Source organism: Lates calcarifer, unplaced genomic scaffold (genome assembly GCF_001640805.2).
Source record: "Lates calcarifer isolate ASB-BC8 unplaced genomic scaffold, TLL_Latcal_v3 scaffold_37_80, whole genome shotgun sequence".
Taxonomy (NCBI): domain Eukaryota; kingdom Metazoa; phylum Chordata; class Actinopteri; family Centropomidae; genus Lates; species Lates calcarifer.
Window position 1 is genome coordinate 87,571 of NW_026118159.1, and position 27,965 is coordinate 115,535.

General features: G+C 44.0%; 2 protein-coding genes across 6 annotated transcripts in view; both read left to right on the forward strand.

Annotated features, from left to right (window-relative positions):
* Nucleotides 1-674: 674 nt before the first annotated feature.
* LOC108874780 (uncharacterized) lies at nucleotides 675-27,880 on the forward strand. 5 transcript variants are annotated; one of them, XR_007812738.1, is made up of 10 exons: nucleotides 675-772; nucleotides 1,280-1,379; nucleotides 2,333-2,372; nucleotides 2,541-2,592; nucleotides 3,047-3,155; nucleotides 4,883-4,966; nucleotides 5,053-5,170; nucleotides 8,585-8,675; nucleotides 9,350-9,467; nucleotides 9,840-15,013. XR_007812738.1 is itself a non-coding variant. In XM_051069541.1 (10 exons), the coding sequence occupies exons 1-9, from the start codon at nucleotides 680-682 to the stop codon at nucleotides 9,912-9,914; spliced, it is 762 nt and encodes a 253-aa protein (XP_050925498.1). In that variant the 5' UTR covers nucleotides 675-679; the 3' UTR covers nucleotides 9,915-9,951; nucleotides 26,550-27,880. The 5 variants fall into 5 exon arrangements, 4 of the variants coding, with proteins under 4 accessions (XP_050925498.1, XP_050925497.1, XP_018518835.2 ...); XM_051069541.1 differs by lacking the exon at nucleotides 9,350-9,467 and adding an exon at nucleotides 26,550-27,880 and having other exon boundaries at nucleotides 9,840-9,951; XM_051069540.1 differs by lacking the exon at nucleotides 9,350-9,467 and adding an exon at nucleotides 16,847-17,854 and having other exon boundaries at nucleotides 9,840-9,951.
* Nucleotides 18,699-27,965, forward strand: part of LOC108874667 (uncharacterized) — a 121,113-nt gene continuing 111,846 nt past the window's right edge. The window contains exons 1-5 of the mRNA XM_051069532.1: nucleotides 18,699-18,962; nucleotides 22,428-22,769; nucleotides 22,857-22,955; nucleotides 23,450-23,773; nucleotides 24,352-24,681. Of these exons, the coding sequence (XP_050925489.1) occupies nucleotides 18,926-18,962; nucleotides 22,428-22,769; nucleotides 22,857-22,955; nucleotides 23,450-23,773; nucleotides 24,352-24,681 (1,132 nt within the window). The 5' untranslated portion in view covers nucleotides 18,699-18,925. The remainder of the gene's footprint in view (nucleotides 18,963-22,427; nucleotides 22,770-22,856; nucleotides 22,956-23,449; nucleotides 23,774-24,351; nucleotides 24,682-27,965) is intronic.

Below are 27,965 nucleotides of genomic sequence, written 5' to 3' on the forward strand. Positions count from 1 at the left end.
ATTCAGGGACAGTGTTGAATGTAGGTCACAAGTGTTTTCACTCACAATTGTCGATATTTATAAATGACGTGTGTTCAGGTTAAAACATGAAGCCAGTGGAAGCTGGTAATACTCAGGACTTCCAAAATTAAAGATAAAAGTTTGAACAAAATGTTAATTATCAGCAGCAGTGAGTCGTGTCACTTTTTAATTCATTCATTATTATATGATTTAAAACGGAGACGAGTGCCGTTTGTAAAATGTAAAAACAGGACATTTAATCTTCTCATGAACGTCAGGTTGTTTCTGAAAATGTGTGTGTGTTTCCAGGTGTGGACGGTGGTGCTGTCAGAGTGACGGGGGCTAAAGGCTTCGCTCCATCACATGACTACAAGGTAAAACAGCGTCACCACCTTCTGCTGGGCGTGTGGCGGCCATTTTGATTCATGATGAACCCCCCTGTCTGCAGGTGTGTGCCACCTACATGGACGGGTTCAGAGCGACGGCGGTGTGTCCGGTTGGAGGGCCGAGGGCGGTGGACAAGGCCAGACGAACGGCGGACAGCATCGTCAGACGGTGAGCGACGACCTGTGTGTGGACGCCACAGCTCCGGGCTTCATGGATGTGGGAGAATAACCAGCTGCTGTGTGTGTGTGTGTGTGTGTGTGTGTGTGTGTGTGTGTGTGTAGGACGAAGCGGAATGTTTAAGCAGCTGGGACTGGAGGATTTCAGCTCCGTCAACGTCCAGGTCCTCGGAGCAGAGGACACTTACGGTGCCAACGCTCACAGCAAGGTAACACACACACCTCTCACCTGAAGGAACCGACAGCAGGTGTTTCCAAAACACAATGACTGTTAAAGAAAAACTTTCCTCTGTTCTCGGCCTCCGTCCGTCCGTCCGTCCCTCTGTCCGTCCCTCTGTCCGTCCCTCTCTCTGTCCTCTGCAGCAGAAGCAGGTCAGAGTCACAGATAATCCTGTTTCAAGCCTCTGAACTCTCCCTCCACACTCTCTCTTCATCCCTCCATCCATCCTTAATTTCTCCTCCACCAGAATCAGAGTTAAGCCTGTTTCATGCCACTGATCTCCTCTGCACTTTGTTCCCTCCCTTTCTCTCCTCCTTCCTTCTTTCCTTTGTTCTTAAATTCCTTTTCTGCTGGAGGAAGTTAAACAGGTTCAGGTTTCAGGAACCACCTCGATGAACAACTTCACACCTTAACCTGATGGGGTGTGTGTGTTGTGTGTGTGTGTGTGTGTGTGTGGTGTGTGTGTGTGTGTGTGTGTGTGTGTGTGTGTGTGCAGGGCTGCAGAGAGGCAGTGATCTGGATGGCCGTCCACCACAAACAGAAGAAAGCTCTCGAACTCTTCTCCAGAGAAATCGCTCCTGCAGGGACCGGCATGGGTACGACACTCACACACACACACTCACACACACACACACACACACACACACTCTTTATTTAAACATCGTCTCTTTTAGCTGTTTATCAGACAAAACAGGGAATCTGCAGATGTGAGTTTCCTGACGCAGCTGAACGGAGAAGTTTCAGGTTTTATATTTGCTGCAGCTTCCTGTAGCACTAATATGCAAGTGGACATTCTGACCTCCGGGTGGAGCCGTCAGGTCACCAATGATGTTTGGATTCATCCAGTGGGGATCAAAAACTGAACCAAAGTCCATTCAATAAATCACCAGGTTAACAAGGTGTTTCTGGACTCAGGTTTGTGTCAGTACAATCAAACAACACTTATTAAATATCAAATTTACCTTTACAGTTCAAAGTTCAAACCAAAACAAAACAAAACAAACACACTCGTCAGCCAATGAGGACGCAGCCTGAAGAACAAACCCGTCCAGGCCAGAGGTTTGTTCTGCTAACACAAAGAAAAGGTCTGGACTTAAAGGATCCATTAATGACCTGGATTTGTCCTCGGTGCCTTCAGGCCCGAACATTTCTGCGGGAAAACATGAAGTCATGCAGCTCTCCCTCACACACACACACACACACACACACACACACACACACAGACACACAGACACAGTAAAGAGGGAGTATTCAGATAAGGAGGGTCGTGACCTCCTGGACCAGATTTTAGTTTTGTTTATAGCGACGAGTTCAGCTCAACCACACACACACACACACACACACACTCTCTGACACACTGAACGTGAACTCAGACTGACTCCTGGGAGTCTGCTGATTCATGCCGTCGGTGCTGTTGAACTGTTCGTAGGACAAGAAGCTGAGCTGATCTCAGAGCAGCTGCTGCAACCTGCTGAAGCTGCAAACGTTATTTTGTTTTGTTGCCTCCTCTTCTTCCTTCCCTGTTCTCTCACTGTTTCCACGTTCACAGCTCCTGGACTCACCGGTATAGTGGGCGGACGTCCCCGAGTGTGAGTTTGAAATCTGTGTTTTTATTCTCAGGGAGCTGAAGTTTTAATTCACCCTCATGCAACAAAACTCTAGTCTGAAATATTAAAGAAAGCGTCAGGTGTCAGTTTTGTCTCTGTGAATAACGTCGTTGTATTTTCACTGGTTGTTTTGTTGTTGTGGTTTTCCAGCTCTCCTGTTCTGAAGCCGTTCTTCTTCTTACACCCAAAGTCTCAGCTGAAGGTGAGTTTGATCTGAGTCAGAGCTGAAAACGTTTTTTTATTAAAGCTGTCTCAACACTTCTTGGTTGTTCTGGGAATTCGAAGAAAGGAGGAACTGAGTGAGTCAGAGAATCTGAAAAACACAGTGTCAGTCAGATGTCAAGCGTCGCTGCAGGATTTGACCTCTTATTTCACTCTGAGAGAAGCTTCAGATCAGAGCTCGATCGCTGTTTGTCAACTGTTCAAAGACGCGATCCGAGAGAGCCGACACATGATGTTGCAGGTTAAATATCCTGGACCCTTCAGGGAGTCCAGATCCAGCAGAGACGGTCTCGTCTCAGTTAAAGAAAACCACAAACCTTTAGTCTGCCTTATGATTGTTGAATGTTTTGTGAATCTGAACAGTTTCCATCGTCCAGACTCCAAACTGTGAAGGAACAGAGCCACAGGTGTTAGTGACAGTGATCTCTCTGCAGGTGGACGTTCACGTCGGCGGGGAGCTGGTGGAGTCACTTTCAGAGGCGGGGCCAGACACACCTGAGCAGGAAGCCCCGCCCACCTCAGCAGAGGATGAACCTGACACAGGTACGACGAGACGAGATGAGACAAGACAAGAGTCCTTGAGCAGGTTGTGGAGGTCCTTTGGTAGATTCAGTGGGGCCTTGAAAGTTTTGAGCAGTTAGGGATTGTTAATGGTCCTTGAAGGGGTTCCAAAAGTCCTTGAGAGTGCTGAGGGTGTAAAACCTTACCTTGAAGAGGTTCTGGGCAGTCTTCAAGGCCTCTCAAACTTTGTTATGGAATTTATGTAGGTCTTTGAGGTGGCTCAGTAGGGCCTTGAAGAGGTTTCAGGAGGCTTTCAGTTGGTTTCTGGTCCTTGAGGAAGTTCCATGGGCCTCTTAAGGTAATTTGAGTGGTCCCTTGGTGGGTCCTTGTTTAAAGAGGTTTTGGGGAGTTCAGAATGGTTCCAAGAATACTTGCATGGCCTCAAATTGCCCATGAATGACTAAGGGGTTCTCGTGTTTCTGTAGGGGGCTTCAATGGTCCTGGAGGAGGTTCCAGGGGGTCCTTGAGGTCTTGAAGTATTGTCACATGGTGCTTGAGTAGAATCGGTTTTCTCTTTATTTACTGCTCTCTAAAAAAGTCCTGATTAATGAACAGAACGATGAGTTCAACACCAGATAGATGTGTTCCTGGTGTCTGCCTGCAGGGGGCAGTGGTGCTCCATGTCCAGTTTACAACCACACAACAGTCGACACACAAACTGTGGGTCTCTTGTTCCAGGGAAGAACAAGCTGTGCCACTTTCTCCTCCTTTCACCCTTTCACCAACACTTCCCTCACATGGTCCTGCACAATACACACACACACACACACACACACACACACACACACACACACACACACACACACAGAGTCCTGGCTTCTTCCCCCACCTTCACATTCCTGGCTGCAAACAGGAAGGCCTCTCCAAGCACAAAAACCAAACCAAGAGAATAAAAACACTCAGATAAAGGAAGAAAAGCGACGGAGCTGCTGCTTTTAATATTTATTCACCTGGTCTTATTTTAAAAATCAGCTTGAGCAGCTTCAAGCTGTGATTTCTCCTCTTCTTCCTCACGGTTGATGAGAGCATCTGCACAGAAACACAATCAGTTTAATGAGAGACATTAAAAATGAGCAAAAAATGAATGGACCCTGGTGTCTGTGGGAGCAGGTGTAACTAATGGTCCTTGAGGGTGTTTAGGAGTTCCTGAAGAGGTTTTTGGAGTGCTTGAGCAGGTCCTGTTGGTCCTTGACAGGCTTCAAATTGTCCTTGAGTTGGTCAAATGGTGCTTGAGGAGGTTCCAGGAGTCCTTAAGAAGGCTTGTGTGATTATTGAGGAGGCATCGGTCCTTTATAAGACTCATGTGGTCTTTAAGGAGTTTCAGGGTTCCATGAGGGGTGCAGATGGTCCTTGAGGGCATTTTAAGGTTCCTTGAACAGGTTTGTGGAGTCCTTGATTATTAGAATTTTGACCAAATAAGCTCACAAATCAAAAACGGGAAGATTTCTTGGCAAAAATAGATTCTGGTTTCAGGTTTTTTGGTTTTTAAATTCATGTTTGAAGCGTGCAAGTGTTTTTTTAAGTTGTTTTATTTGTGCAGGAGAAGATTGAGTTTGTTTATCCAGACGAACTCTACCTGCACAATAAATAAACACCTCTGAACAGATGGAGGAAGTGAAAACAGGGTTTTCCCTCTGTGCTTTGCTGCTGTTAGCTGAGCCAAACAAACACATTTTCAAGGCAGTTCTGGTTTTCTGGTCTCTGTCCAGACCTGCCCAGCGGACCACACAGCTACAGACTGGAGGACCTGGCCTACACCCGGAGCGGGGACAAGGGAGACTCGGCCAACATCGGTGAGAAAAACAACAGCTGAGCTGAGAGGGAGGACGTCCGAGGCTGATAGTGATGTTTAACTCTCTCTCTCTCTCTCTCTCTTCAGGAGTGATCGCTCGTCATCCCCTCTTCTTCCCTTACCTGAAGAAACACCTGACTTCTTCTGTGGTGGAGGAATATTTCTCCCACCTCATCCAGCCGGGAGTTCAGAACGCCGTCACACGGTGAGACAAGTATTAAAGGATCAAATTTTCCATGTTTCAATGACAAAAATCTTGTTATTGTAAGTGACAACATGATGATAGGATTCCTACAGAGACAGAGCTTTTTATTCAAGAGGAAGATCCAGAAACATCTTTATATATCAGTACAAAAACAAAACTCTTTATTATTGAACTGTTGAATTGGAAAGATACAGTATTTTCTCTTTAAATGCAGCAGCCTCGTACTGCCTGTTTAATTCAAACAAGGTCAGTAGATAAACAATAGAGAAAAGTTTGGGCCTTTGTTGGTAAAGAAGAAGACAGGGAATCAGCTGATGAGTTGAAATCTGGACTTTATGAAAAACAGGACACAGACGAACTCACTGTGACCTCCGGATTAAAAACCCTTTAGTCAAACAGAGTGAGGAGTCGTGCTGCTGGAGAAAACAAGCGTGGAGGAGGTCGGTGTGGTTTTCGTGCTAGCTGCGTTTCCTCTGTGTTTGTGTTCAGGGCAACAACATCTCTCAGGCCTGATCGTGACTAAGATCTGTTCGCCTGCAGATTGTGTGTCTTGTTTTCGCCGTGTTCCCGCTCTGTTGCTGTGTCTTGTTGCTGAAGGCCGACGTCTGACAGTGATTACACCAACCACAGCTGATAATTACCGCTGCTGTGTGTGTGTGTGTGTGTGTTGAAATCTCTGTAAGCTGGGTGGAGGAGGTTCAAGTCCTCACTTGTCTGAATCAGAAGTGCACACGCAAACACAACCACATCCTCTTTTACACTGACCTGGTGCAGGACTCGATGGTAGCATTTATAGAAGCAGGCCCACGTCTCCTCGAGAAAAGAAGCATTATCAATATTTTCCCAAACACCTTCTTTTCCTCCTTTCAATAACATAAAACTGATTCCATTTTGATAAATACATTTAGTTCTTGCAGCGAGTTAGATGTGAAGAACTACGCAGCTGAAGCCTGGAGGTGGTAACAGAGAAGTCTGACCCTGTACGAATCCACCTCCTGCAGAACTCCCTGATTAACATGTTATAAGTCATTGTTTATTCCGTACACAAACAAATGTAAAAATGACATGTTGTGGTTTTAGGTGGAGTTTTGTGCTGGAATTATTTCTTGGTGGAGTCACTGTGAGGAATCCAGGAATCCAACCGAGACAGAAAACATTAAAAACTGACATTAATCCTATAGATGAATCAGTCATGAGAATAATCGTCAGATCCACTTCCTGAAGGTTATATAATCGTTGCAGATCTGTTGTCTGTTGATTGCATAACATTGCACAGCTGTTTGTTATATTGTGACGACCAGAGGAAATCTAAAATCCTATTTAAAACATCTTAACCATGTTGCCGGCTCCATTTTCAAATCCCACAAATACCACACTGACGAAGATTTAACAGAGTGCTGAAGACACTGAAGGACAGCTGTGGTTCAGCCCATTACGCTGTCGTCAGGAGGAAAACCACAACTGACTGAGAGAAACCAGGAACACAGGGTCCCCTGAAACCAAGACACAACACTGTAAATATTACTGACTGTGGCGGCCTTCCTCCGAGGTAATCGTTTTGTGACGACGCCGCGGAGCAGACGTAATACAAACCAGGGGATTGTCGTTCACCAGCCGGAGGCACTGGATGTTCAGCTTGACTCCAAACAAAAGTGTTGTTTTTTTCCTCACAGACCAAGATTAACTTCCTGTGAGATAACATATACCTGACTGATGGAGGGTAAACTATATCAGACTACTCACAACGCTCACAGAAAACCTAAGGATATATTCAATGAAGAAAAAATGGAGACAAAGATTGTCCAGTTCTTAAAAATGAAGGTTGTCTCATGTTTCAGGAAGATACGATTATGTTTCCATTCATCACAACAGATGTTCTATTTAAATTAAGTTAATCAGCCTTTACAGTGTTTGGTTAGTTCAGTTTAACCTGCAGGAGTCTCTGAAGCTGCTGTAACAGGAAATAAATTCATGACGAATGAAAACAAGTTCACAGCGTCTCCCGACGTCTTAACCGCAGATATGAAATGTAGAGAAAATCTGTCAAACAGCCGAGTTACAGCTGATGAATCTGAAACATATGAACTGTCAGACCTTTCCTGTCGTAATACACCACCCAAATCTTGGTACTGACCATGGTTATCTCTTGCCCCTTAACAGACAGTGAAACCCTTACAGATCGTCCAGAATGTGGCGCCACATCTGGCCTCTGATCAACCTAAAAGGTCACAGGTCACTCTGCTGCTCATTGACCTCCACTGGCTACCCCTGAATCAAATTCAAGTCACGAGTTTGGTTTGAACCCTCCCATGTCCCGGAGCTCTCTCCATAGTCGGGCCACAGGGACTACTGAGGACAAATGCTCGTGGTCGGTCCTTGAAGAAAAGTTCCAGTCCAACCTTCGTCTTCTTTGCCTCTTTCCACCATGCAGGTTTTCTTTTTCTTCTTGACCGTCATTTCCTCTACCTGGGGAAAGTTGCCAATATCTTCTGGGGAAAACATGAGCTCTGTCCTCTTTCTGCTTTGGTTGCGCAGTGGCAAATGCACTTCCTTTGTGTCGTAAGTTGAGCCTCTGTTTTAGTCAACTGTGTGTCACCAGAAATAAATAGACGCTAATGTTCGGACACCTTGTAATTACCACTTGTGGCCACTTGGTGTCACTGTTTACCAAACTTCTCAGAATCCTTCAGCCAAGGCGAGCAGCTCCTCGGTGACCCAGCTGAGGAGGTGTAGGTGTGAATCCGCAGGTATGAACGGATGAAGGATTGTGGGAAACGGCCGAGCACGTGTTCAGCCGGCGGACGTGTCAGAGCGGTGACTCAGCCGCGCGGCGTGTTAGCGATTAGCGTAATGAAGAGATGGAGGCCGTAAAGCTCGCTGATCTGCATCTCCTCTCACACCCTGAAACGCCTCCCTGCCGCCGCAGACGCTTCATTAGTGCACCTCCAAACGCTCGTTAACCCGGCGGGAGGCCCCTGACACACACACACACACACACACACACACACACACACACACACACACACATTTAACTGCTTACAGACACAAACACACACTCGCAGCTTTTACATATGATCACGTTTAACCCTTCCCCCACCTGTGCAACGGCACACAAACACACACTTTTACTCACACACTTCACTGCATACCAAGCTAAAGAGCACACACACATCAGGAACACACACCTCCAGATCAAACTGAACACACACACACACACACACACACACACACACACACACACACACACACTTTACGTGTGAGTGTGCAATAAACCCTCATACCAACACATGGTGCCAGGCTGCAGCAGACCTCCGTGTGTGTGTGTGTGTAAATTTGTTGGACTTTGTGGTTTTTAAAGTGTGGAGGATTGTGTTGCCGTGGTTACTGGTTTGTGTTTTTTTTTGTGGTTTGCAGGTTCACTCTGCCGGGGATCCACGGCCTCAACTTCGTCCTGCAGAGTTCACTGGGTGGAGGAGGGGTGGCGTCCTTACGCAGCGACCCCCAGGTAACACACACACACACACACACACACACACTCAGACGTTGGTCTTTCTACAGTTGTGAGGACATTTGTTGACCAAATGATCTTAACCACCACAACTTAGGCTGTGTCTGCACAAATGGACGCTGATAACTCGACAGATCACAGTTTTCCTGTTGTATCATTGTAAAGTGCAGGAGTTAACTGCACAACAGCTGCTAGCAAAGACACCAAGCTCGGTAACACTTGTAATCTGTTAACCGTGTTGCATTCACTGCTGGTAGTCGAAGCTGAAATGGGTCATGTGATCAGAGCGTGATGAAACAGGAAGGGATGTTGTGAATGATAAGAATCAAGAAGCGAATGTGGGTTTCTCAGTCGTAGCAACAGTGATGACAAAGCGTATTGATGCAGCCTAAAGGCTTAACCCCTCATTGTAACCTGAACCCTGAGACCAAGGCTTCACCTCAGTCTTCTCAAAGTGTCCTCTCAATCCAGAAATGTCCCAGTTAGATTAAAGGTCCTGTCTCTGAAACGCCACAGACACAGTGGAGTTTGTTTGTTCTGCAGTTTCCCAGGAACCACTTCTTCTTTCTAAAAGAGAACACTTCCCTCTATTATCACTCTTTCGTAACTCAGGAGCTTTATCTTCTCTTTTTCCTCTTTTTATTTTCTTTCTTTCATCACCTCTGTTGCAGGTTTACGTACAGTGCATGCAGTGCACGCCACTCGTCAACACTCACAGTTGAAACTGCGGCATCAGCCCCTGAACCAGCCTGTATTAAAACATAGGCCAGGTGACAGAGGACATCAGTGGTATGGATGGAAAGAACAAACTATATAGATTTTTACAAACAGACAAAGAAGGAGAGGTTTAGTGTTTTTATGTCTCAGTGAAAACGTGTCCTTTGTCCTCTTTAAAACTTTCTCCTTCTGCTTTTCACCCTCCTCCTTTGTTTCTCTCCATCCTTGTTCCTATAAACTTTTTTTACCGCCTCGTTGGAATCCACAGCACGTCAAAGAAACACACACAGTTACTGCGCAGCACACTCACAAAGTGCTAATACACACACTTCACATCCAGGCTCAGACCCATAAAGTTCAAACACACACACAACGTGTGAACTCAAACACATGTTCGGCTCCAAAGAACGAGCACAGTTTTCATTCTTTACTGTCTTTTCTCAGGGTAAAGCCTTCGGTCAGATGCTCCTGGACCTGAAGCTGAAAGGACTGCCTGACCTCAAATCACTGGTGGACTGAGAGACTGAAAGGAAGAGGAGGTTAATGAGGGTGAGAGGTGTGGGAAACAGACTCATGACAGCACTTCACAACAAGAAATGAAAGCGAAAGTGACGCTTCAAAGGACATTTTACCTCAACACAAACACAGACAGATCATTTATGGATCATGTCAGAGAGAATATTTCTTGGGAGCTCAGATTGCGTCCAAAGAAAACAAGATTATAATGTACAAGTCAGTCAGTACAGCCCAAATTCACAAATCAGCCTCGGTGCAGCATGTGAGACTTGGCACAGATTACAAACAAAAGAGAACATTCAGGAAACTGTCCAATAAAACACCACCATAAATAATTTTAATGAGTAAAGCTTCAATGTTCAGTTTTGACCTTGGAAAGAACAGTTTGAAAACAAATGCTCCTTTTATTCAGCCTGTTGCACCGTTCTCACCCCTCTGAATAAAACGTACAGAGGCAGAGACAGTTTTCATGTAATGGACGAACGGTGTGTCAGTTTCCTGGCTGGACATCAGAGATGAACGCTGGTTTTTAATGACTTTTTAACTGATCTACAGTTCAGCTTCACTCTGAACTCTCTGGGTCTGATTCCAGCAGTTAAAGCTGCTGACTCTCTCTCAGTTAGAGGGAGATGGAACCTGAAAAAACAAAGTTACTCAGAGCAACCTCAGAAAACCTCAGCAAACTGCAACAGAGAAGGAGAAGCTGTCAGCTCAATGACATTTCCAATGTTGCCGGATGAAACTCTGCACTGACAAAAACTTCAACTTGTCTACTCATCGTACAGAATCTGAAACACAAACCAACCTTTGTGCCAAGACGAACAGAGGCCACTGAGGCCTTTTCTCTTACATAAGTGAAACATGAAATACAGTAATAAGTCAAACCCACATTAGAGTCTCTTGTCTCTCAGTCTCAGACTCTCAGTCTCTCCTGTCACACTGCTGAAGCATCACAATCATTTTCTCTGACACTCAGTGTTTTTCAGACTTTAGTCTTTTATCTGTGTCAGCTGTGATTCTTGGCTGTTGACTGTTTTTCCTTTCGGGTTCATTTCTGCAGTAAAGACGTCGGAGACTCGTTTGCACTCATCATGAATTTCTTTAAAGCCGTTTCTCACATATGAACTCCGGACAACGCGCAGGGAATCCGGTCCAAACGTTGTCCGGAGTATTCTGTTGTCTGGAGCCGGCAGGATAAAGTTTGTTTAATGTCCAGTCCAACTGATTTGGACATTTGCGTTCACACAGAGAGACGCCCTGTATTGTCTAGAAAAGTTTGGGTTTGCAGTGCATGTCTAAAAGCAGCTGAAAACACCAGCCTTCATAAACTCCTGCAGATTAAACTGAGACTCTGTTTTCTAAACTACTTCTTCCAAGGATAAGAATGAACTTTGAAGCTCAACTCTTGAGCCAACATGGATGAGAAGTCGTTAAATCTCCATCCATCTACTTCTGTGATATGACTGAAAGCTCCAAAACAGCTACTAAATGGCCTTTGAGGGGACACTGGTTAATAAACCTCCAGTTATTTTGTCAGGATTTTATGGTATAAGCAGGAGATTTGTTGTTTTTTCAAGTTTTAGCCCTTGATCTACAGAACAGTCCTTTTAACAACATGAACACCACAGTCATTGCGGTGTGGTCCAGCTCTTTTAAAAGCTGGTAAATGGCTGCCTGCCATCATCACCATCATGTGAAAGATTTTCCGTCCCAGAGGGTTGGATGTCGAAGATACAGAGGGCATTCGTGGAGGCAAACGTGCAGATTTCCCTCCAGAATATGCCTCTGACTTCCCTGAGAGGAGAGAGCGGTGGTTTGGGTTTTCCCTCGGAGGCTAAACAAAGTCTCCACCACGGCGACAAGACGCTCCAGTCAGATATCAGAGGAGACACATGCTCTCAGGCCTCAGGTCCAACAGGCCCAACGCCTGGTTTCCCCCGGATCCTTCACCTCGATGCGACCCGGCTCCGATGTTCGCCACCCCGCAGGAATGTGTGTCTCCTTCCACCAGACCGACTCTCTGGCCTCCAGTCTGTTTATCTATAATTGCAAACAGGCTGAGGCTGCAGCTTCCGTCATGGCTGAAAACTCATCTTACCCACCTCCTCTGAATCATCCCCCCACCCCCAAATCTTCCTCCTCACGCTGTTGCAGTTTGCTCTCATCAGAAAAACAGAAAATCCCCTTTGCTTTTTTTCCTCTTTGGATTTTTAACTTTTTCCTGGCGCTTCTCTCTTAATGTGGCCGTTCTTTGGTTCCAGGAAAATTGATCAGCCACTCTTTCTCTGACCTTTGACCACTTTTGGTTCTTTGAGAAACTCGTGATCTTGGTACAAAAAAGTATTTCATAAATTTGACGATCCCAAACACAAAAAAGAAACCGCACTAGACAGCCTCCCTAAACCAATAAATAAACAGTGGCCTTGTAAATGGATGTTCAAAGACTTTTGTGCCCAATAAAACCTAAGAGACAGGAAGACAAATCCTTCCATGCTTGAATTGAAAACAGAGTTGCATGAGTATAAATCAGGCCAATAACAGAGGAATCACACAGGAAAAATAAAAGTCCATGGGCGTGTCTTTGGGATTCAGAAAATGACACTGAAGTGGTCAGAATTGATGAGCGAGGTGTTAAAATGAAAGTTGTAAATCCCCACTCATTTCCTGTTTTCATAAAACCCCAAATTGAAAAAAGTCACGAGCGACAATATCATCACTTTACATGGAAATACACTGACATCTTAATGATGACTGTGAGGCCTCAGAGCGAAACTTATGGTTCACATCTGTCCTGCATATTGCTGCTTCCCAAAGCTCCGACCCTGTGATTCCCAGGAAATATTTTTGCTAATTATTTGGAGAAACTCTTCATCATTGTGAAAGAACATTTTCTGGCTAATTCTTCGTGTAACCCCCCAAAAACATAACACGAACCATTTGATGTTTTCCAAAGCACTTCATGTAGCCCTGAGTGTGTAGAGAGAGAATTTTCAAGCAAGTGTTGCTCATTTTCTGACATGTTTTAGTCATTTCTGTTGTCGTAGTAGACTTTCCTTCAGCCAATTTTTGAGTCTAAACACAAGTTGTTGTGAAACCATTGAGGTCAAACTTCATAAAACTTCACATGGTTTCTATAAAAAAAAAAAGAAAAGAAAAGAAAAACTAAACAAATGTCTGTCCAAAAACATATAAGTAGATAAATTCTTGCTAATTCAGTTAGATCATTTTAAAACAGAAAAAAATAGAATAAAATTACCATCAGTTAAAAGCTGTCTCAATCTATTGAAGAGCTTTTTTTGTGAGGGTCATTAATTTCTGTACCTAATTTCATGGAAATCCATCTAGTAGTACTTTGAAAGGTCCAAGAACAGTTTTTATTTTTTGCAGATTTAAAATAAACAACAGAAACATGAATGTTTAAGGTAAAGAAAAAGCAATTTAAGTTGTCGGACTCTGGTCAAACTATGCAACATTTATCAACGGAGCAGCTTTTATTCCTTTGTAATTATCCAATTTCCATGGTAATCCATCTAGTTTTTTCTTTTTAAAAGATATTTTCATCTGGAACAAGAACAAAGACCCACAAATTCAGCCATGTAGAATGCCTAATAACTAGGCATATAATAATTTCAACAATTTGAAATCAACCAATAAAAACATGAAAACTTTCTTGAAGTTGGAGGTTTTTGGACAGATTCTCCTCAAATTCTGTAACATTAAACCACAAAAGAGCCTTTATGCCTTTGTTATATAACACACTAAAGACCATGAACATTTGTTCCTAAGTTCATGGTAATCCATCCAGTATTTTTTCCTAGAAACTTTATTCTGGACTATATTGTTGCTGGCTGGGCAAATAAGCAAAGGTCCAAGAATTGATCCTTGTGAAATTCCAGACAATTTCTGTTGTTTCAACAGTTTTAGTTTTATCAACGGATAAAAACAGTGGAGGTTTTGAACAGATTCTTGTCAAACTATGTAATATTAATCCACAGAAGAGGCTTTACTCATGTTATTTAAGACACTAAAGATCATGAACGTCTGTGCCAAACTTCATGGTAATCCATCCAACAGTTGTTAAGATCTGGTCCATAATGTTGGTAGTTGGGCAAAAAATACAAAGGCCCAAGAATTGAGCCTTGTGGAACACCAGATAGTTTGTTATTTCAACTGTTTTCCATCAACCAGTAAAAACATAAAAGCTTCTCTAAGTAAGACAAAAATTGGCGAACGTTGATCATGGCCTGTTGTCAAACTCTGTAATATCTTTCCACACAAGAGCCGTTTCATCTGTTATTTAAGACCCTACAGACCATGAATGTTTGTACCAAATTTCATGGTGATCCTTCCAGTGTTTATGGATATCTGGGCCAGACTGCTGCTAGTCAGGCGAAAAACTAAAGGTCCAAGAATTGAACCTGTGGAACACCAGATGCTTTTTCATTATCACAGTTAAACTGACCAGTGGAAACAACAAGAAGTCTAACTTGTCTAAAATCAAAGAAAACTGGTTTGAGTTCTTGTTCTTACTCTGGTCAAACTATGATTTTATGTTTTCATGGATGTAGCATTAACTCACATTGAAGAGTCAGTCAATATGGCGCTCAGGACAAACTACAGAAACATTTTATTTTTAGTTTTCTGATGAATGTTAGAAGTACTTTTTTGTTTCTCAGTTTCTGTTGACTTTTCAGGGCATGACATGTTTTCAGGGGAAGCTAAACTCTCTCCACATGAAGCCTTATTGTAGAGCCACATGTGCGTTTTGTATCACTGTGTTGATTTTATTAAATAGAGCACCACTTCAGTTTAACTCTCTCTACATGTTACTGCTCTTCGTCCATTTGGGGGAAAAAAAAACTTTTTGAACTTGAAACTCAGAAATATTTTTAAACCACATATAATTAAACCATAGAAACAGAAATCTTTTAATTAAAGATTTTAGATGACTAAAAATGTAAATTATAACATAAAGAAAAAACAACACACTTCTGCCTTGTTTGATTCTTCTGTTTTCTGCAGAGAACATCATTGAATGCATTTAAATAGTGAGTTGATGTCTGTATGATTTTGTAGATAATAAACTGAAGAGATTAAAAATATTTTTATGGACAAACTTCCTGTTTGAAGTATATTTTGTTGATTTTGTGCATCTGCCTCCTCCTGTCTAACCTGTTAAATGTCTCTGTCACATGAAGCAGAGCAGCAAAAGGTGCCGACAGCAACGAGACACAAACCTCAAACATTTGTGTAACTTTACACATTTAAAAGGAAACTGCATCAGGAGTTAATGCTGAGGTTTCTCATTATTTTTGTCTTTTCGTTCCTTCACTTTTACATTTCTTCTTGGCCGTTTTCTCTGTGTTTGTGGGTGTGTGTGTCAGACTGAAGGTGCAGGGTGAAGATAAACGTGTGAAGCGATAAGAGCAGTGACCTCAGCTAAAGTTCAACATTTATTTGCTGTGATGCCACAGAAAGTTCTTCAGGATATGAAGAATAAACTGTGGTTAGAGCTAAATACTCCTCCTCACTGAGTATTAACTACTCAGTGTCATAACAGGCATCTCTACTGATTCACATTTACCTGTCCCATATCATTAAATGTTATTGAACAGGTGCATTGAACTGGATCTTCATGTAATGAGAACTGTTGAACTCATCTTCTACTTTAGGACAGAAACTTCACAGCTCGTATACACACTCGACTTGTGCAGTATTGTGCAGCCAAGGTCAAACTCCAGTTCTACTTTTATGTCCCAGTAATGAAACGTAAAACCTGAACCCCAGATTTAAAGCAACGAAAACCTTCTCTGCAGGTAAAAGAGAAACTAAAGTTTCCTCTGAGCGTCAGTTGATTATCAGGAAAGTCAGAAGTGCTGCTGCTGCTGCTGCTGCTGTCTGTACAGCTGATGATGTGCTTTGTTGTCCTCTCAGTCTACAAGGTGGACGTGGATTCAGAGGTGGAGTCTGTCCAGCTGCCCTGCAGAACCACAGTTCACCTGTTTAAAGACGTCAGAGTGGAGTGGATGGACAGAGACACCAGGAAGGTCCATGTGTATGAGAACGGCTCTGACCGACCTGAAGAACAGCACCAGGTTTACATAGACCGAACAGAGATGAAGAAAGACCTGCTGAGAACTGGAGACCTCAGTCTGATCCTTCACTCCTGGGAGCCTGGATGGACGGCTGTTGTTGCCCTGGGTGGTGGTAGAAACTCAAGTACAGACAGAAAATAGAGCAGAACAAGCAAAGACTGATTTCATAGAACAGTGGTTATTTTTCTAAGGGACACTGATTGTTCATTGTGAGGTCTCCTGGTGTTGTTCCTGGTGTGGGCCTAACACTAAGAGAAATATCAGCTTGTGTTGTTGTAAATGAACATGTGTGGAAGTTTATTGTATTGTATTGTACACAGTTTGCTCCTGACTGCCCACCTGTGAACTGAACCTTTTAGAAAGTAAAGACTGATGTTCTTGAACCCAGTGAGTGTCTCAGAGTCCTGTATTTGAGTCCTCTGTCCTCTGGTGTTCCAGTCCTCACTGATCTTTGATGCAGTTTGAACCGTGTTGTCCAGACGTTTCCTGTCCTGTGCTGAGGAGTTTTTACACCACGCTTTTATTCTGAAGGTGAGGATGCTCTCGGCCCCGCCACAATAAAACCACATCAACCCTTCCTGTGATGTGGAAAAGTGTTTGTGGTGTGTTAAAAAGAAAAGTCCTCAGTGTTGTTGTTGTGTTTCCACTTTAAAGAAGAGGCTGAATGATGATGTTTTATTTCCTGTACAGACATGTGATCAGTCATCATGAGTTTTAGCTGTAACTTTGAAACGATGCTGAATATGAGACATGAAGCTCAGTTTTTATCTGTACAGACGTTAGCTCAGAACAGTGTTCATACAGAGCAGGTCTAGACTGAACTCTGTCTGTTATTTACAGAGAGAACCAACAGTTCCACCATGAGCAGCACTGGTCGACAGTGGAGAGAAAAAACTTCCTCTAAGAGGCAGAAACCTGGAGCAGAACCAGAGCTAAGATGGTAAGAGGTACATGTTCAGGTGCTGAGCAGGATCGTAGGAGCAGCAGGAGACACGTCATCACAGATCAGACTCTACAGCTCCAGAGGCAGAAATACCTGAAGAGGAGAGAGAGATGAAAAACCTACAAGAAAGAACGATGGAGAGAGAGAGAGAGAGAGAGAGAGAGACTGATGTTGTTGAGGGAGGAAACAGAGTCAGAGTGATGCAGTGGTTTTCAGTTTGCAGTGATCTCATCAGCAGGACAACATGGATTTGACTAAATCCTGAGTTGAGTTGGTTCATTGAGACTGAGCCGACCTGCTGATGGTAGAACAGTAACAGGTAGAAGCCTGATGAGAATAAGGTGCTGACTGAAAGTGAAGGTGTAGAGATGAGTTTGAGGTTTGGTTTTTTTGTTCTAAACTCCAGTTCCCATCATGCTTTGAGTGACTTCAGCAGGGAGCATCATTCAGCTGTGGACCTGAGCCTGTTTATTATGAACTCTGTTTGTTGACATGTTGGTGAATGTGCAGCATTAAACGTCCTGTTTGCACTGTAACCATGGAAACAGAGTCCAATCAATGAAGAGAAGTGTGAAGCTGCTCAGCCTGTTTCTCTACATTCAAACAGCTGCTTCACTGGAAACTGATGAAAGACCTGGATCAGGTGTTTAGTCTGAGGAAGGAGGAAACTGAAGCTCCTCCTCTTTCCTCTGAACTCACCTGTTCACCTCTGGAATTCATTTCCTTCATTTCTTGATCAGATCAGAAAGTGTTTGATGTTTTTCTCTTCATTCAGGACAAAATGCAGCAAAACAGCAAAGTGTCCATCAAACAGCTGAGACACATTTGTCTCAGAGAGACACAGTGAGACGCAGCCTCACAGCTCCACACAGTCACTGTGAGTCTGCTGGTTTTCAGCTCGACAACTGGATCAAGGGTTTTAGACCTGAGCAGGTTTTAGAACTAAAGGTCTGGTTCATGTTGATAAGAACTGGACCAACAGGTCTGAGGAACGAGGAAACTGAAGATCCTCCTCTTTCCTCAGAAGAGGTCTGAGGTGATCTGGACTTGATCCCAGAGAGGCGGTCTAACAGACTCTGAACTCTGACAGTTTTCACTTGACAGCAGCTGATCAGAGCTGACTGAAGTGGAAACGCTGACATGAGGTCAAAGGTCAGTTCACACAGATGATCACAAAGTGTGTGGAGCATCATGAAGCACTGGTTCTAACAGATCCAGGCTTTAATGGCTCTTAGAGGGATTTCAGAGACTGTGTCACAGTCACTGACTTTCTCCTTGTGGAGTTTTCTCTGGTCTTCAGATGAAGTTTAGATCCAGACCTGTTGTCATGGACACACAGTCTGACTCTGTCCACAGGGGAAAACCCTGTTGGACTTGACAATCACAAAGACTGAATGTGAGTGAATGTGGAGTTTCATCTGTTCCAGAAATGAGACTAGAATCAGACGTGATCTCAGACTGATGTGTTGACAGTGTCAGTGTGATGTGAGTGTGTTGTTGTGTACATGTTATTGTCATGAGTGATTGGTAGGACGACAGTTGAAGTGGAGTATGAGCTGGAAATGTGTGTGTGTCTCAGCTGCCTCAGGCTCTTTGTGTCCAGGTCAACGTCCTCTGTTCTAACACCTGAGCTGATCTGGAGTCTGTTCTGTCGTCCGTCTCTGTCACGTCTCCTCCCGTTTCACACCTGTGTGATGTCACAGCACGGCTCGCCCCTCCTCCCTCCGTCAGCTCCACCTCCACACCTCTGTTTGTCTGTGTAAAGCTGTAAAACCTGAACTCTGATCCTGTCGTCAATAAAAAGCTTCCCTGCAGCTGGAAGAGAAACTAAAGTTTCCTCTGAGCGTCAGTAGATTATCAGGAGGAGGACAGTGAGCAGTGGCTGTGAACTGAAGTCCTGAAGGAGGTTTTGAAGCCTTAGTCAGTTCAGTAAGAAGCTGATTGAAGGGGACTTTGTTGGAGTTTTTTCCAGGAAGATGAAGATGTTGGTGGTGTTTGTGATCCTCCTGCACGGTAAGAAAACCTTGGTCCCTCTGATCTGACTGATCCAACACTGCAGCAGCTCTTTAGTCTTTCTGCTTTAACCTTCATTTCATCCTCTGGAACTGATCCATGACGATGTTTTCTACCAACAAACATGTTAAAGGCAGCATGTGTTTGTTGTATGAAGTCATCCTGGATGTAGAAGACTGTTCAGTCAGACTGTCCTCAGGTCTGTTCTTCAGCATTAAATCCCTGCAGCTTGAAAAACACTCTCTCTGTCTCATGTGTAGAAGGGTCAGTGACAAATAAGGGTTGTCCACAGGACAATTTTAAAAATCTTTTAAAATCATGTTTTGAAAGTATGCCTCAGGTTTGTTAAAATGTATATTTTGTGTTCATGTTGGTTTTATGTCATTTGAAATGACATTTACAACATTTTTAACAAAAGGAAAGACTGAATACACCTGAAAATGTCAAATGGTGTAACCGCAACAAAATGAAGAATACTGAATATTTCATACATCTAAAGTGTTTGTATGTGTACTCATAAAAGTAATTATTTGATTTTAAAATACCACATGCCAATGGATTTTATTGGGATAATCGGTAAATTTAAATTTGAGCCGTTTTCACAGTACTGAGGTCAACACAAGGCTGAAATGACCTCAGTTTTCTCAATAATTTTTGACAAATTATTTAAAAATTGTGGAAAAACACATCATTACATTGCAATAGAGAATATTATTCATTCCACAATAACTGAACTGCATATTTTTATATTTTTAAAAGAAATTCTGGTTACTCCACTTGACGCTAAGTGGTTACACCAATTGACAATACCACCCCTACAGCCAAAGGCCATTGTTTCTTGAAGAAATTGACCAAGAAAACCAAGAATGACAGTCAACAAGGTCATCTGAACTGAACTTACTGAAGTAAGAGAGAGCAAGCAGGTGTGGGGGATGTGGGAGAAACCTGACTGTCCAGAAAACAATTTCAATGCGACAGCTCAGCACAGTTTTGAATGACGTGAATTCAAAGGCTCTGGCTCTGAGATTATGTGCAGCACATCTGACTCATAATAGAATATGAGGTCAGGTGGATGAGACCAGGTGAAGACATTCTTCCCGCCCAGCTGTTGCATGCAGCTCACTTCTACTTCTTCTCCAATCACCTGCAGAACATGTTCCACAAAAGGATTATTTTCATATCTGACCAGAACAAACTTGCCTTTCAAATCCTGCTAACCGTCAGTAGACGTTGAGGGAAGGTTTTATGTTGGGGTGTGGAAATCTACCACAGTTGAATAATAGCACTTGCAGATACCAGGTCTCGCACAGAAACAAGAAAGTTCCCTCCACTGAATCACAGATGGCTCTTCAGAGGTCACTTGGTGAACTTTCAGCGTACCCCTCACAGCAGGGACATTCGCTGGCACTTATTCATCATACTTTGCAAATTTTGCTTCCTCAGATATCCAGTAGCATTTTATGTTAGATGACTGAACTTTCAGTAAGTTCTTTGCAAATCAGTGCCACTTCAGATGGCTGTATCTGCCGTCACTGAAGTTCCAAGTGATCTGAAACCAGTCAGGAAAGGCACTGTGCTGAGCAGGAAAGTTTTTCTTGTTTCTGTATTGGGTCACTGGTCCATCACTGATAACGTATAGAGTTGTGGGTGGTGTGTTACACTTGCCTATGACATCTCTCAATACAGGCTCCATGTGAGCCCATACAGCACGTTCTACCCGTGTCAGGTAGAGCTAGAGAGAGTGGCATGGAAGAAGGTTGATGAGGCTGCATACACTACACAGGTGTGGATTGTAACCTGCTTGCAGCTGCCACTAAAGTGGAAAGCTTTTTGGAAAGGTGATTGTGCATAGGCTCAGGATTATTTGGATGTTGAATTTCCTCATTCACTGAAATGTCCACAGATTGTGGAGTTAAGTCGAGAACATCAGCAAGCTCCTTTTTCTTTTTTCTATAGTTTCTCTGGTACTCTCTCCACTTTTTCCACATCTTCTCCGGCTTTTGTTTGGAAAGCTCAGCTACTAGAGTGCTTTTAGTCTTTCCCTCTCTCCTTCCTGGTAACTACACAATACATTACAACTTGAAAAAGGCATCTAATGATAGAAAAAAGACTCGATTATATTATATTAATTATGATAAAGCAGAAATTTATTGAATTTTATTGCCCAGATGTAAATTTTCATCTTTATAACATTTCTCTTATAATTTATTGGAGTTTTAGGCCTTTTACAGTTATTTTCATGTTCAGCAATTGTGCATAAGTAACTTATTCATGTTGCACCTTTAATCAGCATAATAAACTGCTGATATTTAAAAGAACAGGCCTCTAACGGAAAGGTTTGTACTAGAAGTCAAGTGGTGTAACCGGTTACACCACTTGACATTTCAACTTAAAATCAAATTTCTCAGGAATTATCATAGACACCTATAGATGCACATGTCTTTGGTCTGAACAATTCAAACATAATTTTTCAAGTAAATACTCATTTTTACAAATATCATGAATTTTAAATATTTTTCTGAGGTCATACCATTTGACATGTACACTCAAGCGTATGTGACCACGCTCTACAAATGTCAAATTATCTCATCTTTAAGAGAGCAGCTAACCTTGTCCTGCAGCAGCTAGGCTTGTCAGGAGTCCTTCTGTGTAATAACACTTCCTGTCACATGATATGATAAACAATATTAACAAAAGGGCTCCTTGAACTGTGGTTACACCATGCTGACATTTCAGTAAATTGAGTTCGTGACACGATTTCCCCAAACTAATGTTAATACTCAAAATAATTTTGTTAGCTTAGTTTTATTTACTATAAAACAGTGATCGTGTAAGATTATGCCAAACTACTTGATGGGATGTTTTATTTACATTTAAACCTTTTTTAAGCATGTTAAATTACTTGGTACAAGTTTTTGCGGTTACACCATTTAGACATTTTTGCTAAAAACCCCTCTAAAATTCTCTTATTGTTTATTAAAACCAGAAATTTTAGACCAGGTCCTTAAAATAAAGACTGTATGCAAGTCATTTATACATTGATTTTTTAAATTTGAGCTTTTTAAATTTACCAAAACCTTACGGACACACAAAAACTGAGCGTCACGTCATTGACCCAGAAACTGTCTCCACATGTCCATCAGTCCTGTCTCTGCACTGAGTGTTAGTCCCTCCTACTGAGGACATGATGGACAGATGGAAGGAAAAGAGGAGAGGAGACAGGAGTTCAGACAGTTAACAGTGACTTTAACAGGATGTAGAGTCAGAAAACCAGTGAAAAGTGAACAGTGAGAGGAAGAAGAGTCAGTGGTGTTAAACTGTGCTGATGTGGATTCAGAGCAGCCTGATCAGCTGCAGTGTCCAAACAGGACCAGACTGAATTCTGGGTCAGCTGAGGATGGAGGAGTAATGAGACATGAAGTGAGGCTGCTGAGATGGACCCTCTCTGTCTGTGTGTCCTCACAGTGTCCCAGCATGCCTCAGCTGTGGAGGTGGTGGAGGGGGACCACTTTGTCCTGCTGCCCTGTGAGTTTCCCACCTTTGACCTGGACGAGCCCACAGTGGTGTGGAGCCGCTCCGACCTCAGTCCTTCAACCGTCCACCAGCGTCAGCTGGAAGGTGATGAACTGACAGAGCAGAACCAGCGTTACAGCGGCCGAACGTCCATGAAGACTGACGCTCTGGACACTGGAGACCTCAGCCTCAACCTGACAAACCTCCAGCTCTCTGACAGCGCCACCTACACCTGCTCCGTCAGAGACTTTAGAGGACTACGGAGACGGTCAGAGGTACAGCTGCAGGTCAAAGGTCAGCAACAAACCACACCTACACCTCCTGTAGATACAGGTCAGAGGTCAGAGGTCATGTTGTTGTTTATGTTCCTGTCGTCCACAGAACGATTTCCATCCTGGGCCAAAGGTCTCCTGGGTCTCCTGGTTGTGGTTCTTGTTGCTGTGGGTCTTTTGGTCCATTTTCGACAGTGTTTCATGTCAGGTATGTCTCTACTCCTACATTACCCATAATGCTGATGGTGAAGATGTTTCCTCTTGTGGCTCGTTGACTGTGGAGGCAGACGCTCTCTCTAACTGAGAGTCAGTAACACATCAGGAACAAACAGAGAACTAATCAGTGACTCATATGTTTCTCCTGATGAGTCCACTTCTGACTGATTGACTCATTTGATTTGTTCCTGCTTTGTTTCTGACTCCTTCTTTGGTAACTGCTCCAAATGTCCTGAAGAATCCAACATGTCTTCAGGTAGAAACTAGTTTCCACTGGTTTGTGTCAGAGGTGTGTCAGACGTCAGGTGAGCTCAGGTCACCTGGTTGTTCCAGGTCCTCAAACAAACTGTTGGAGCTTCTTGTGTCTGAATACTGAGTGTTCTCCACCAACATGAGACACAGAAGGATGAGACAGTGAGGTCCTGTTAGCATCAGTGCTGCTGCTGCTGTCTGTACAGCTGATGATGTGCTTTGTTGTCCTCTCAGTCTACAAGGTGGAGGTGGATTCAGAGGTGGAGTCTGTCCAGCTGCCCTGCAGAACCATAGTTCACCTGTTTAAAGACGTCAGAGTGGAGTGGATGGACAGTTACAGGAAGGTCCATGTGTATGAGAACGGCTCTGACCGACCTGAAGAACAGAACCAGTTTTACAGAGACCGAACAGAGATGAAGAGAAACCTGCTGAGACCTGGAGACCTCAGTCTGACCCTGAAACACCCCACAGACTGGGACACAGACACCTACACCTGCACCGTCTACAGCAGGGAGGGAAACATCCTGATGAAGAAGGGGGTGCTGCTTCAGGTCAAAGGTCAGTGCTGTAGATACAGGTCAGAGGTCAGAGGTCAGTGCTGTAGATACAGGTCAGAGGTCAGAGGTCAGAGGTGTTCATCAGCTGATGGAGTTAGCTGAGTTGTCATGGAGACGGCTCAGGTGTGATCCTGTGAGCTCAGTCATGTGATGACAGGTGGTTAACAACAGGAAGAGGCTGATTCCAGCTTGTAGCTCAGCTGACATGTGGAGCTGATGTGTTGACGACACTTTGAGCAAACTGCACTGCTCCAGTATGGACAGCTTCATCCAACACATCAACTACATCAACACACACATCAAGGTGACCAGTGAACAGGAAGAGGATGCTGAGCTGCCGCTCACACACACCTGAGTCATGTCCACACATGTCACTGATGTGTCTCCATCAAGACTCTGATCATCTCCAACAGCTTGAAGACCTGGTTTTAGTTTCTAGATTTCTGTCCCCTGTTACCTTCTGCTCTGATCTGGTTCTGTCCTTCAGCTTTCTCTACAACTTTGTCCTCCTTCAATAAAGTGAGGACAAACTGCTGCTGCTGTCTGTACAGCTGATGATGTGCTTTGTTGTCCTCTCAGTCCAACAGGTGGAGGTGGAGGAGGGGGTGGAGTCTGTCCAGCTGCCCTGCAGAACCACAGGTGACCTGCCTCAAGACGTCAGAGTGGTGTGGTGGGAGAGAAGCAGTTACAGGAAGCTCTACCTGTATAAGAACGGCTCTGAATGGCCTCAGGAACTGCATCGTCTTTACAGAGACCGAACAGAGGTGAAGAAAGACCTGCTGAGAACTGGAGACCTCAGTCTGATCCTGAGAAAACCCACAGGTGAAGACAGAGGAAGATACACCTGCAGAGTCTACGACAAGGAAGGAAAATTAATGAGAGAGAAAACAGTGCAGCTCAAAGTCAAAGGTCAGAATGATTTGTTTGTCCTTGGTTGTTTGTCTCTGGTTGTTTGTCTCTGGTTGTTTGTTTGTCTCTAGTTGTTTGTCTCTAGTTGTTTGTCTCTAGTTGTTTGTCTCTGGTTGTTTGTCTCTGGTTGTTTGTCACTGGTTGTTTTTCTCTAGTTGTTTGTCTCTGGTTGTTTGTCTCTGTTGTTTGTCTCTGTTGTTTGTCTCTGGTTGTTTGTCTCTGGTTGTTTGTCTCTAGTTGTTTGTCTCTGTCTCACTGTCTTCTGTCTCCTCTACAGAGAGAACTCAGGTCAAAGATGAAACAGTCGACATCAGGAACAGAAGGAGCTCCACTGATCCAACTCCTCTGATGGCTGATCAATCAGTTTGATTGGTCTGTTGATCAGTCTTTGATTATTGATCCAATCTGACTTTGGATCAGAGAGAAAATGGAAGTGAAGGAGCTGATGGATGATGGATGAAGACAGGAGGACGCTTTGTCAACGTCTTCTTCACTCTGAGTCCAACTGACTCTCACACAGTCTGAGGACTCACTATTGATCAGTATTGATCAGTATTGATCAGTGATGTCACATGTGGATCAGCTGTGTGATTTGGACTCTAACATGTTGTTGTAGTGTTTAGGAGCAGGTGTTGTCAGGTGTCTGTGCTGCAGGTATCGTCAGGGAGTCTGAGCTATGATTATCAGTCTAAGGACCAGACAGGACATGACAATATGTTGTTCTGGTCCATTAGCGCCACCTAGCGGCCAACTGGAGAGAGTGAAGTCAGTGAAGGTGACGAGCTTTTTCTGACAGACGGAGACTCGCTCGGGATGGAAATAGCTGTTAGCTCCTGTGAAGGAAAGTTGCTGAAACGTCAGTTACCGTCTGATAAAAGTAACGGTAACGAGCGAGTAAAAAGTTGAAGAGCAAGTGGAGAGTTTTTCTGCCAGTTCCCTGTTAAACAGCATTTCTACTGGAAAACACGGTGAGTTAGTGCTAGCTAAGCAGCTACAACAGCCATCATCAGCTCCTCCTCAGCCTTCAGGGGATCTTCATCATGTTGATTCTCCATCTTCACCATTCTTCATGTTTCCTCTTTCTTCACCATCTTCACTCCTGGGAGCCTGGATGGACGGCTGTTGTTGCCCTGGGTGGTGGTAGAAACTCAAGTACAGACAGAAAATAGAGCAGAACAAGCAAAGACTGATTTCATAGAACAGTGGTTATTTTTCTAAGGGACACTGATTGTTCATTGTGAGGTCTCCTGGTGTTGTTCCTGGTGTGGGCCTAACACTAAGAGAAATATCAGCTTGTGTTGTTGTAAATGAACATGTGTGGAAGTTTATTGTATTGTATCGTACACAGTTTGCTTCTCACTGCCCACCTGTGAACTGAACCTTTCAGAAAGTAAAGACTGATGTTGTTGAACCCAGTGAGTGTCTCAGAGTCCTGTATTTGAGTCCTCTGTCCTCTGGTGTTCCAGTCCTCACTGATCTTTGATGCAGTTTGAACCGTGTTGTCCAGACGTTTCCTGTCCCGTGCTGAGGAGTTTTTATACCACGCTTTTATTCTGAAGGTGAGGATGCTCTCGGCCCCGCCACAATAAAACCACATCAACCCTTCCTGTGATGTGGAAAAGTGTTTGTGGTGTGTTAAAAAGAAAAGTCCTCAGTGTTGTTGTTGTGTTTCCACTTTAAAGAAGAGGCTGAATGATGATGTTTTATTTCCTGTACAGACATGTGATCAGTCACCATGAGTTTTAGCTGTAACTTTGAAACGATGCTGAATATGAGACATGAAGCTCAGTTTTTATCTGTTCAGACGTTAGCTCAGAACAGTGTTCATACAGAGCAGGTCTAGACTGAACTCTGTCTGTTATTTACAGAGAGAACCAACAGTTCCACCATGAGCAGCACTGGTCGACAGTGGAGAGAAAAAACTTCCTCTAAGAGGCAGAAACCTGGAGCAGAACCAGAGCTAAGATGGTAAGAGGTACATGTTCAGGTGCTGAGCAGGATCGTAGGAGCAGCAGGAGACACGTCATCACAGATCAGACTCTACAGCTCCAGAGGCAGAAATACCTGAAGAGGAGAGAGAGATGAAAAACCTACAAGAAAGAACGATGGAGAGAGAGAGAGAGAGAGACTGATGTTGTTGAGGGAGGAAACAGAGTCAGAGTGATGCAGTGGTTTTCAGTTTGCAGTGATCTCATCAGCAGGACAACATGGATTTGACTAAATCCTGAGTTGAGTTGGTTCATTGAGACTGAGCCGACCTGCTGATGGTAGAACAGTAACAGGTAGAAGCCTGATGAGAATAAGGTGCTGACTGAAAGTGAAGGTGTAGAGATGAGTTTGAGGTTTGGATTTAAAGGCCTCAGCAGAGTCAGACAGTCTAATGTCTGTAGGGAGGTTGTTCCAGAGGAAGGAGGCCTGACAGGAAAAGGCCCTACGGCACAGGATGGAATATAAGGTTTAAGATCAGACAGTCATTAGAAACACCTTAAAGTCTGATCTGATGTGAGCTGATGAAGGGAGGCTGAAACTGGAAAACATCCTGCGTGGTCCCAGTTCCAAAGACTGCACATCCCAGTGAGCCAGAACACTTCAGGCCAGTAGTCCTAACCTCCCACCTGATGAAGACAATGGAGAGGATCGTCCTGAGCCACCTCCAACACCTGGTGAGTGATGTGATGGATCCCCTGCAGTTTGCCTACAGACCTGGCATTGGTGTGGAAGACGCTGTCATCTACCTGCTGCACAGATGCCTTTCACACCTGGAGAACACTGCGAGCACTGTGAGGGTCACCTTCTTCAACTTCTCCAGTGGATTCAACACCATCCAACCATCTCTGCTCAGGGGGAAGCTGGAAGGAGCTGGAGTGGACTGTGACCTGGCTGCTTGGACCACCGACTACCTCACCAACAGACTGTGTGTCTGATGTGGTGGTCTGCAGCACGGGGGCCCTGCAGGGTACAGTACAGTCCTCCAGAAGTTCTCTGACCACACAGCCATTGTTGGGTTTGTCTCTCAGAGGAACGATCTGGAGCACAGGGAGTCGACTGGTGTGTAATGAACAATCTGCACAACAACCCCAGCAAGACGAAGGAGGTGGTGATCGACTTCAGCAGGAAGTCACTTCTTACTGCACCGGTGAACATCCAGGGTTTGGACATTAAGATCGTGGAGGAGCACAAATACCTGGGTGTTTACATCAACAGTAAACTGGACTGGTCTCACAACACCAACGCCCTGTACAAGAAGGGCCAGAGTCGTCTCCACTTGCTGAGAAGACTGAGGT